General features: G+C 56.2%; 1 protein-coding gene across 2 annotated transcripts; it reads left to right on the top strand.

Annotated features, from left to right (window-relative positions):
• Nucleotides 1–2,691: 2,691 nt before the first annotated feature.
• On the top strand, nucleotides 2,692–11,466 carry LOC105478556 (DM1 locus, WD repeat containing). Of its 2 annotated transcripts, XM_011735986.3 has the most exons (5): nucleotides 2,692–3,222; nucleotides 4,449–4,631; nucleotides 8,324–9,598; nucleotides 10,477–10,551; nucleotides 10,902–11,466. In XM_011735986.3, the coding sequence occupies exons 1-5, from the start codon at nucleotides 2,782–2,784 to the stop codon at nucleotides 10,947–10,949; spliced, it is 2,022 nt and encodes a 673-aa protein (XP_011734288.1). In that variant the 5' UTR covers nucleotides 2,692–2,781; the 3' UTR covers nucleotides 10,950–11,466. The 2 variants fall into 2 exon arrangements, with proteins under 2 accessions (XP_011734288.1, XP_011734289.1); XM_011735987.3 differs by lacking the exon at nucleotides 10,477–10,551 and having other exon boundaries at nucleotides 2,722–3,222.

Here is an 11,466-nt window from a genome sequence, read left to right as displayed (position 1 = left end):
AGATAGTGTGAGGAGTTAGTGGTGAGAGATGAGATTGAAAAGAGGTTGACAGGGGCCAGATCACTTGGGGCTTAACTTTGCCCTGAGAGCACTAGGGAGCTACAGATGGGTTTTGAGCAGGGGAGGGCCCTGATCATATTCATGCTTTAGAAAGACCTCTCTAGGCCAGGTGCAGTGGGTCACACTCATAATCCCAGCACTTAGGGAGGCCAAGGTGGGCGGATCACCTGAGGTCAGGAGTTTGAGACCAGCCTGGCCAACATGGTGAAACCTCGTCTCTACTAAAACTACAAAAAAGTAACCAGGTGTGGTGACAGGTGCCTGTAATCCCAGCCACTCAGGAGACTAAGGCAGGAGAATCACTTGAACCCAGGAGGTGGAGGTTGCAGTGAGCCAAAATCGTACCATTGCACTCCAGCCCACATGACAAGAGCGAGACTCTGTCTCAAAAACAAAAAACAAAACAAAACAAAACAAAAGGCCGGGTGCTGTGTCTCATGCCTGTACTCCCAGCACTTTGGGAGGCTGAGGTGGGTGGATCACCTGAGGTCAGGAGTTCAAGACCAAGACCAGACTGCCCAACATGGTGAAACCCCATCTCTGAGCTGAGATGGTGCCATTGCACTCCAGCCTGGGTGGCAGGGCAAGATTCTGTCTCAAAAAAAAAAAACAAAACAAGGCCAGGCGCGGTGGCTCACGACTGTAATCCCAGCACTTTGGGAGGCTGAGGCAGGCGGATCACGAGGTAAGGAGATCAAGACCACAGTGAAACCCTGTCTCTACTAAAAATACAAAAAATTAGCCGGGCATGGTGGTGGGTGCCTGTAATCCCAGCTACTCGGGAGGCTGAGGCAGGAGAATGGCGGGAACCCGGGAGGCGGAGCTTGCAGTGAGCCGAGATCAAGCCACTGCACTCCAGCCTGGGTGACAGAGCAAGACTGTGTCTCACACACACACACAAAAAAGACGGAAAAACAAAACAAACAAACAAAAAAACCCAAAAACCTCTCTACATGCCAAGTGAAAGGTGGAAGTGGGGGTGAGACAGAAATCTGGGAGACCAAGAGACACGGTTGATGTGGGGGTGAGGGAAGGGCTCGGGTAGAGGAGGACCTAGGATCAGGGCTGCGGAGAACAAGGAACTGAGAAAGAGGAATTGCAGGTGGTTGAATGCAAAAGACTTGGAGGCTGTAAGCAGGGGAGAGTGAAGATAAATGGTACACATCTAGGAAGACACCCAGGTCTGTGGCCTGGTTGACTGAGTGGACAGCAGATCTAACCCTAAGATGGTGATGCAAGAGAGGAGAAGGATTTGGTGTAAGACGTCAAGTTCATGGTAGGATTCTTTTTTCTTTCTTTCTTTCTTTTTTTTTTTTAGAGAGACTGAGTCTGGCTCTGTCCCCCAGGCTGTAGTGTGGTGATGTGATCATAGCTCACTGCAGTCTTGATCTCCTGGGCTCAAGTGATCCTCCCACCTCAGCCACCTAAAGTGCTGGGATTCTGGGATTCCAGACGTGAGCCATTGTAGGATTTTTTTTTTTTTTTTTTTTTTTTAAAGTGTGAGATGCCCTTGGGACACTCTAAGGAGAAATCGTAGAGGCCATTGACTACGTGAGACTAGGAAGATCTGTGATGGGGCTGGGTGACTTCAGCAGACATGGGGAGCACTGGCTATGAGTAGGAGCTGTTGGGATCAGTGGGAGACTTTGGGTTACGAGTGGATCACTGGGACACTGGGGCACCGTGGGGATCAATAGAATTTGAGAATCAGAGGTGGGTTTTGGAGGACAAGTGAGGTTGTTGAAAATAAGAAACTCGGGCCGGGCGCGGTGGCTCAAGCCTGTAATCCCAGCACTTTGGGAGGCCGAGACGGGCGGATCACGAGGTCAGGAGATCGAGACCATCCTGGCTAACACAGTGAAACCCCGTCTCTACTAAAAAATACAAAAAAAAAACTAGCCGGGCGAGGTGGCGGGCGCCTGTAGTCCCAGCTACTCGGGAGGCTGAGGCAGGAGAATGGCGTAGACCCGGGAGGCAGAGCTTGCATTGAGCTGAGATCCGGCCACTGCACTCCAGCCTGGGCGACAGAGCGAGACTCCGTCTCCAAAAAAAAAAAAAAAGAAAGAAAATAAGAAAGTCATGGAAATATACATTGGAGGTTGGTGGAAAATATGAAGGATGTTTGGGGTTAGCATTAATCAATAGTGGGTCAGAGGAAGTCCTTTGAGTTGTGTGGGGACACAGGGATTTGGCGGGTCACCAAGGGTGGGGAAGAATGGTAGCAGATGCTGTGGTCATTCAGGGATTTGAATATGTCAGTGGGAAACATTGGCGGTCAGGGGAGTGTATGTTGGGCGTCTAAGGAGAGACCAGGGTCACTTGGGGTCGGCTGTGACTTCATGGGAAGGCTGGACTATGGATGAGGGCTTCTTTGGTGGGGGTCCCTCCGTTGCTAGGCAAACGGTTCCCAGGGCGCGGTTGCTAAGGACTTGAGCTTTCTAACTGGCCACGCCTCTTTCCATTGCGGGCTCCGCCCCCGCAGTCAACCACAAGTCGGTCACAGGCACAAAGACCGCGCCCACCTTCTCGCCCCGCCCACAGTCCCAGCACCGTTACCCGAGCGACCGTGGGGGTTCGTCCCGCCTCCGGACCTGGGTGCCAATCGAAGAGGCGTTGCCGGGGCGACGACTCCACCTTTTCCGGTGCGGGCCCGCGGCTTCCGGCAGGGGGCCCGGCTGCGGGCGGCAGTCCGGCAGCGGCGGGGCCCGGGGGGCGCCCAAGATGGCGGCGGGCGGCGCGGAGGGCGGCTCGGGCCCCGGCGCCGCCATGGGGGACTGCGCGGAGATTAAGTCCCAGTTCCGCACGCGCGAGGGTTTCTACAAGCTGCTCCCGGGCGACGGCGCCGCTCGCAGGTCGGGTCCGGCTTCCGCCCAGACCCCGGTGCCGCCCCAGCCGCCGCAGCCCCCGCCCGGCCCTGCCTCTGCCTCCGGTCCTGGCGCTGCAGGCCCTGCGTCGTCCCCGCCGCCCGCAGGCCCCGGGCCCGGGCCCGCGCTGCCCGCCGTGCGCCTCAGCCTCGTGCGCCTCGGGGAGCCCGACAGCGCCGGGGCCGGGGAGCCGCCCGCCACGCCCGCGGGGCTGGGCTCGGGGGGAGACCGCGTCTGTTTCAACTTGGGCCGTGAGCTCTATTTCTACCCAGGCTGCTGCCGCCGTGGGAGCCAACGGGTGAGCGGCCTGCATCGTGGGGCCCTGGGTGCTGAAAGGATGGACGTTCCAGAGAACTGATAGGAGGGTGCCTGAATTGATATAGGGCCCTGAGATAGGCATCCTAAATGTGATGGACGTCCTGGGGCAACAGCATTGGAGGGAGTACAAGATTCTGAAATGCGATGGGAGGCCCGCGGGGTGCTGGGCAGGCATCTTTGAGGTGATGGGGGAAATCCCCTTGACCCCCGTTATGCGTAGGGGTTCTGGGATGGCGAGTATTGGACATGATGGGGTATCTAAGATGAGGTGGGATCCCCCGGGTTCTGGGGTGGCAGGTATTCTGCAGGTAATGGGGAATCATGAGGTGATGCAAGCTCAGAGGTGATGGAGAACCCAGTATTGCATCCTGGAGGTGTTGGAGAGGGGCTTGAGATTGAGCCCAGGAATGTGGAGAAGTCTAGAACTGATGGAGGCCTTGAAGGTAATAGGGGATCCAGAAGCTGAATGGGATCCTAGAGAAAATTGGGGTCTGGAGGTCATGAGGGTCCTGGAGGAGATAAGCGTCTGGAATCTGATGGGAGCTCTCAAGGGGATGAGGGGCTCTGGCAGGCGAATCTGCAAGTGTGATTCAGGGCATCTCTAAAGCGGTGTGGTGAGAACCTTGGGAAACTTATGGTGGCCCCAGAAATGATGAGGATCCTCAGAGCCCTGAGGTAGTAAATGGGCCTAAAATGTGGGAGACTATGAGTTTTGATGGGTCCCTGAACTGTGGCGGTTTAGGGATTCCAAAGTGAAGCGAATACTAGGATGTTAGGCTTTAGAGTCCTGGGAATTTGGGTGACCTTGAGGTTTGGGGGTCTTGGAATAGTGTGGTACTAGGTCCTAAGGGAGTTGCTGAGGTTATAGGGTGGAGTGGTGGGGCTAAAAGGAATCGGAGCTCAGGAACTGTGTGGCCCCAGAACCCTGAAGTTGTGGACAAGGGTGTCTCTGAATTAGGGGTGACCCAACTTGGGGGAGGCACTGTGGTCAAGGGGGATCCTTACTATCTTTTTTGCTACTCCGTCTGTGATTTAGGTCCCCTTCCTGTCTGTGGTTGCCCCCTCTTTCCCAATCCACCTACTCACCTCCCCACTTCCCTCTGGGTTCTAACCCTGCTTCCTCTTAGTGGTTTCCCCCAACCTCAACATCCTTTTCCTTCCCCTCAGTGGCATACACCATTAACTCCTTTTCTCCCACCCCTCAAGTCCATTGACCTCAACAAGCCAATTGACAAGCGGATCTACAAGGGCACCCAGCCCACCTGCCACGATTTCAACCAGTTCACTGCTGCCACCGAGACCATCTCCCTGCTGGTGGGCTTCTCAGCGGGTCAGGTGCAGTACCTCGATCTCATCAAAAAGGACACAAGCAAGCTGTTCAATGAGGAGGTGATTGCAGCCCCCAGAACCCCCAACTGCTCTGCCTTCTCACCTACCCACTATATGCTATTAGGTTTCAGCTGCTTGGGGACCAGTGTAGGCCTGAGAGGGGCAGGACCAGGGAGAGATGAGAATGGGGTGACAGCAGCTAATGACAGCTGCACTGTACCCAGGCCCTATGCTGTGTTACCCCTGTGCTGAATACTTTACTCCTTGAGTTTTATTTATTTATTATTTTTTTTTTATTTATTTTTTTGAGACAGAGTCTCACTCTGTTGCCCAGGCTGGAGTGCAGTGGCGTGATCTCCGCTCACTGCAAGCTCCGCCTCCCGGGTTCACGCCATTCTCCTGCCTCAGCCTCCCAAGTAGCTGGGACTACAGGCGCCCACCACCACGGCCAGCTAATTTTTTGTATTTTTAATAGAGACGGGGTTTCACCGTGTTAGCCAGGATGGTCTCAGTCTCCTGACCTCGTGATCCGCCTGCCTCGGCCTCCCAAAGTGCTATTGTTACAGGCGTGAACCACCATACCCGGTTTTGTTTTTTTTTTAATTGTAATTGTAATTTTTATTGTTTTTAATTTTTTTTCCTTTTTGAGGCAGAATCTTGCTCTGTCACCCAGGCTGGAGCACATTGGTACAATCTCTGCTCACTGCAACCTCTGCCTCCCCAGTTCAAGCAATTCCCCTGCCTCAGCCTCCTGAGTAGCTGGAATTATAGGTGCCCACCATCATACCTAGCTAATTTTTGTATTTTTGGTAGAGACTGGGTTTCACCATGTTAGCCAGACTGGTCTCAAACACCTGACCTCGTGATCCACCTGCCTCGCCCTCCGAAAGTGCTGGGATTACAGGCGTGAGCCACCGCGCCTGGCCACTCCTTGAGTTTTCATCAACCAGTGGATGCAGAAGTGTGCTGCCCATTTTGCAGATTAGAGAATTGAGGCTAGTAAATAAGTTGGGACTTAGTTGATACCCTTGCTCTTTGAGTTCTGGGCTCTGGAGGCTTTGGATTCAAAACCCTGCTGCACCACTTACTCACCGTGTGACTTTGGGAAGGTGACCATTCTCTGAGCCTCACTTCTCCTTCTCTGCAAAATGGGATTCCAGTTCCTACCTTGCAGAACCGCTGTTGTAGAATCATACATGGAGATTGCTCAGTCCTGGGCCAACTTGGCCTACGAGGAGATACCAGTAAACGACCTTATCCGCGGGCAGGGACTGCTCTTGGCTTCTGTCTCATTCTCTCTGGTCCAGAGGAGGTGTTCCATAAATATTCTCAGAATGAGTGAATGGCTGAAGGGAGTGAACGGAATAGTGAGTGGATTAAAAATTCATTAGCTCATCCATTCACAAATAGTTTTTGAGCATCTGTTCTGTGCCAGGCACCGTTCCCAGCAGTAGGGATATCACATCTCAGGGCCCTGGACAGGAGGCCCTGCCCTTTTGGAGCTTTCAGTCTAGCTGGGGAGATGGACAGTTAATCAAGTTAAGTCTTCATGTGTCAGCAGGTGATTAAGTCCTGTTTAGAAGAAACAGTGGGGAAGGAGCTGAGGGAAGCTTGAAGAGTCTAATAGGGTGGTCAGGAAAGCCCTCACTAAGAGGTGATATTGAAATAAAGACCTGAAGGAGGCAGGTGAGAAGAGTTGCCTGGGGAAGGGCATCTTTTTTTTTTTTTTTTTTTCCTTTCAAGATAGGGTCTCACTCTGTCGTCCATGCTGAAGTGCAGTGATACGATCTTGGTTCACTGCAACCTCCGCCTCCCAGGCTCAAGCAATCCTCCCATGTCAGCCTCCTGAGTAGCGGGGACTACAGGCATGCACCACCACAATTGGCTTGTATTTTCCATAGAGATGGGATCTCTTTGTGTTGCCCAGACTGGTCTCGAACTCCTGGGCTCAAGCGATTCTCCTGCCTTGGCCTCCCAAAGTGCTGGGATTATAGGGCTGGGCCACCACACCCAGCCAAGAAGGACATTCTGAGTAGTGGGACCAGCTAGGACAAATGCAGGATAGCACAGAAGTCGTGTGGCCAGAGCAGTTACTGAGGGAGAGAGGATGGTAGATGAGTTCCAGGAAATAACAGAGGGGCCGGCTCATGGGGAGTCTGGAAGGCGGTGGAGAGACTTTGCCTTACTCTTAGTTGGAAACCTGTGGAGGAGCCTTTCTCATCGGGGCTCAGCTGAGCCCTGGAAGGCAGAAGTGACTGGAGTGATTATTTGCTCAGTTCTCCCAAGGATGGGAGGCCTCTCATCCTGGGAGAGCAGCTCCTTAGTTGCATATGCTGACTGCCTGAGGGCATTAGGGCCCTGGGCTCTGGAACCCTGCTTGAGAGAGGCTGCTAAACGTTCAGAGCAGGACAGTGCCAGGTGCTGACTGATACTTAACAGAGCATTGCTGTGGCTGCTGCAGAGGACAGACAGGCCCAGGCAGTGGAGCCTGAGGCCAGTCACACAACATTGCAGGCTTGGGGTGGCTGGATGGGATGGTGAGAGGAGGTCAGATTCTGGGTGTAGTTTTTCTTTTTCTTTTGAGATGGAGTCTCGCTCTGTTGCCCAGGCTGGAGTACAGTGGCATGGTCTCCGCTCACTGCAACCTGCGCCTCCCGGGTTCAAGCAATTCTCCTGCCTCAGCCTCCTGAGTAGCTGGAACTACAGGCGCCCGCCACCATGCCTGGCTAATTTTTGTATTTTTAGTAGAGATAGGGTTTCACCATATTGGCTAGGCTGGTCTGGAACTCCTGACTTTGTGATCTGCCCGCCTTGCCCTCCCAAAGTGCTGGAAGTACAGGCGTGAGCCACCGTGCCGGCCGATTTGGGGTGTATTTTGAAGGTTGAGCCCGCAGGATTTGTGGAAGGATTGGATGTGAGGAAAAGGGCAGGTGCTGAGGTTTTTTGTCTTAAGCACCTAGCAGGATGGCGGGTTGTCACTCATTTGTCCAGGAATTACCTTCAAGCCGCCTCCTGTGTGCACTGCTTTAAAGAACAGCGAACCAAACAAAGATCCCTTCCTTTGGGGAGCTGGCTTTCTGTGAAGAAATTTCCTGCTTAAAGCCTGACATAGTAAAGATTGGGGGAGGGTTAGGTAGATAGAGCAGAGGTCCCCAACCTTTTTGGCACCAGGGACCGGCTTAGGGAAGACAGTCTTTCCACGAACTGCTGGGGGGATGGTTTTGGGATGAAACCGTTCCACCTCTGATCATCAGGTGTTAGATTCTAGTAAGGAGCGCACACCTAGCTCCCTCGCATGCGCAGTTCATGGTGGGGTTCGCGCTCCTATGAGGATCAAATGGTGCGCTGCTCCAGTAGGAGGCCGGGCTCAGGCTGTAATGCCTGCTCGCTCACCGCTCACCTTCTGCTGCATGGCCCGGTTCCTAACAGGCCACGGACCACTACTGTTCCATGGCCCAGAGGTTGAGGACCCTGAGATACAGGACAATTCTGTGGCAAGCAGGACTGTACCCTCACCAAAGATGACACATTGAGGCTCCTTGGAGCAGCCCCTGTTCCCCCGTGTCTTCATGACCCAGTATCCATCTGTCTTCCCCAGTTTGGGAGCTTCTCGTCGAGGAGGACCTGGGCCTGGTGTGGCATCTGCTGTGTGGGCGGGGCCGTGTCCAATGGCCTTGGGGACTTCAGGTTGGGGAGAAGGTCTGCCTGAGTTTTACTGCCTTCTCCCAACCCCACCCTGTCTCCCCTGGCAGCGGCTGATCGACAAGACCAAGGTGACGTATCTGAAGTGGCTGCCTGAGTCGGAGAGCCTGTTCCTGGCATCACACGCCAGTGGCCACCTGTACCTATACAACGTCAGCCACCCGTGCGCCTCGGCCCCACCCCAGTACAGCCTGCTGAAGCAGGGCGAGGGCTTCTCTGTCTATGCTGCCAAGAGCAAGGCGCCCCGCAACCCACTGGCCAAGTGGGCGGTGGGCGAGGGGCCCCTCAACGAGTTCGCCTTCTCGCCTGATGGCCGGCACCTGGCCTGTGTGAGCCAGGATGGCTGCCTGCGCGTCTTCCACTTCGACTCCATGCTCCTGCGCGGGCTCATGAAGAGCTACTTTGGGGGCCTGCTGTGTGTGTGCTGGAGCCCCGACGGCCGTTACGTGGTGACGGGTGGTGAAGATGACCTGGTCACCGTGTGGTCCTTCACTGAGGGCCGCGTGGTGGCTCGAGGCCACGGCCACAAGTCCTGGGTCAACGCTGTGGCCTTCGACCCCTACACCACACGGGCAGAGGAGGCGGCGACAGCAGCCGGTGCTGACGGGGAGCGGAGTGGCGAGGAGGAGGAGGAGGAGCCCGAGGCTGCGGGCACAGGCTCGGCCGGGGGTGCCCCGCTCTCTCCACTGCCCAAGGCTGGCTCCATCACTTACCGCTTTGGCTCGGCGGGCCAAGACACGCAGTTCTGTCTGTGGGACCTCACTGAAGATGTGCTCTACCCGCACCCGCCCCTGGCCCGCACGCGCACCCTCCCTGGCACTCCTGGCACCACGCCACCGGCCGCCAGCAGCTCGAGGGGTGGCGAGCCTGGCCCGGGCCCACTGCCTCGCTCGCTGTCCCGCTCCAACAGCCTCCCGCACCCGGCGGGCGGGGGCAAGGCAGGCGGCCCGGGCGTGGCGGCAGAGCCTGGCACACCATTCAGCATCGGCCGCTTCGCCACGCTCACATTGCAGGAGCGGCGGGACCGGGGGGCCGAGAAGGAGCACAAGCGCTACCACAGCCTGGGCAACATCAGCCGGGGTGGCAGCGGTGGCGGCGGCAGTGGGGAGAAGCCCAGCGGCCCTATTCCCCGCAGCCGCCTGGACCCCGCCAAGGTGCTGGGCACCGCACTGTGCCCACGCATCCATGAGGTGCCCCTGCTGGAGCCCCTCGTGTGCAAGAAGATCGCGCAGGAGCGGCTCACAGTCCTCCTGTTTCTGGAGGACTGCATCATCACTGCCTGCCAGGAGGGCCTCATCTGCACCTGGGCCCGGCCGGGCAAGGCGGTGAGTGGCTCCATGCCAGCCTGCCGGGGACCTGGCAGGACCCTTGGTGGGAAGAAGCAGTCATTGGCAGAGAGAGGGCTTTGTTGCTGTCACAGCCTCTGGCTTCGTGGGGTGAGGGGAAGCCATGGAAATCTTAGTGTCTCAGAACAAGACCTCTCAGATTTTAGAGTGAGGGGGGCTAGCCCCAGGTGGCAGGCAGCAGAGAGAGGGGTGGGTGTGAGAGCCAGCTGGGAGACGGGGCATCCAAGGCTGGCCGTCTGAAGGGCAGCAGATGGGCCCCGCATGGCCAAGTCTTACTGCCTGTCACTCGAACCAAAATCTGTTTCTATTGAACATCTGGTTTTTAAATGGTGAAACTTTTTTGAGTACTTCAGGCCAAAACTCTAGGGGCGAGCTCAAGCCTGTGGGCATGGCTGCCGCGCTGGTTCCGGACTCAGGATCTGAGCCTCCTGCTGAAGGCACAGTCTGGGAATCCCAGGCCTGGGTTCCAGTCCCATTCCCTGTGTGATCCCGGACAAGTCACTGCTCTCTCTAACCTCCAACTTATCACCTAAGTCTTAGAGCCTGTAGAATGGGCAGAGGGGGGATGCGTTTGCCTCCTGGGTGGGCTATGGTGTTGGAAAGGTCACAGTAGGCAAAAGCAGGCCTGGCGTCTTGTCAGTCCGGAGCTTGTCTTGGGTGTCTCCGCTCCTTAGGGCTTGGACTCAGCTGCCCAGGGTCCTGGAGGCTGTGGCTTGGTTCCTCAGATCCTCGGTTTTGGTATTGTAGAGTCCTGAGTCCCTAGAACTTGAGAGTACAGTCTGAGTGCCTCAGAGGCAAGAGTGGTGGGATTTGGGGAGTCTGGTTGAGTCCTAAAAGAGACCCCTCTGTCTCCCTAGTTCACAGACGAGGAGACCGAGGCCCAGACAGGGGAAGGAAGTTGGCCCAGGTCACCCAGCAAGTCAGTGGTAGAGGTAGGACTGTCCCTGAGTTCTTTCCCCAGCACCTCAGGGTCCCTCCCAAGTTAGAAGGGAGCCCCAGTTTCCCCCTCCCCTCACACCCCTACCCTTACCCCATCATCTCACTCAGGATCTGCCGAGGACTTTGATTATTGAGTGAAAGTGCCGACTGCCAGGACAGGAAGCTAGCTAAGATGCAAATTCCCAACCTAGAGCAGCGGCCTCTGGGGGCTCTGGGGTGGACCCAAGGGCAAGGCCAGGGTGGCAGCAGCTTTGGGGACTCTGGGCTGGCTCCCTCCCCTTGACACTGGCTGAAGTCCAGGTGGTCTCTAACCCCTCCCATTTCTCCCTCTCATCTTCCCCAGGGCATCTCCTCCCAACCAGGCAACTCCCCGAGCGGCACAGTGGTGTGAAGCCATGGATATCGGGGCCCCTACCCCATGCCCCCAGCCTCCTAGCCATAACCCTCCCTGCTGACCTCATGGATCAACGTATTAACAAGACTAACTATGACAGATGGACTGCGCCGGTCCCCCAACCTGCACAAAATGTGGGGGCCCCCCCAGACTGGCCCAGACACTGGGGGAATGTAATGGCCCTTGTGGCCTCAGCCTTGTCCCCCACCCACTGCCAAGTACAATGACCTCTTCCTCTGAAACATCAGTGTTACCCTCATCCCTGTCCCCAGCATGTGACTGGTCACTCCTGGGGAGAGACTCCCCGCCCCCGCCACAAGAGCCCCAGGTCTGCAGTGTGCCCCTTAGTTGAGTGGGCAGGGCTGGGGGTGGTCCAGCCCTCACCCGGCCCCCACCCCAGCTGCCCTTGCTATTGTCTGTGCTTTTGAAGAGTGTTAAATTATGGAAGCCCCTCAGGTTCCTCCCTGTCCCCCAGGACCTCTTATTTATACTAAAGTTCCCTGTTTTCTCAGCG

This window comes from Macaca nemestrina, chromosome 20 (genome assembly GCF_043159975.1).
Source record: "Macaca nemestrina isolate mMacNem1 chromosome 20, mMacNem.hap1, whole genome shotgun sequence".
NCBI lineage: Eukaryota > Metazoa > Chordata > Mammalia > Primates > Cercopithecidae > Macaca > Macaca nemestrina.
Note: the sequence above shows the minus strand (reverse complement) of the source record. Positions and strands in the feature narration are given on the sequence as shown.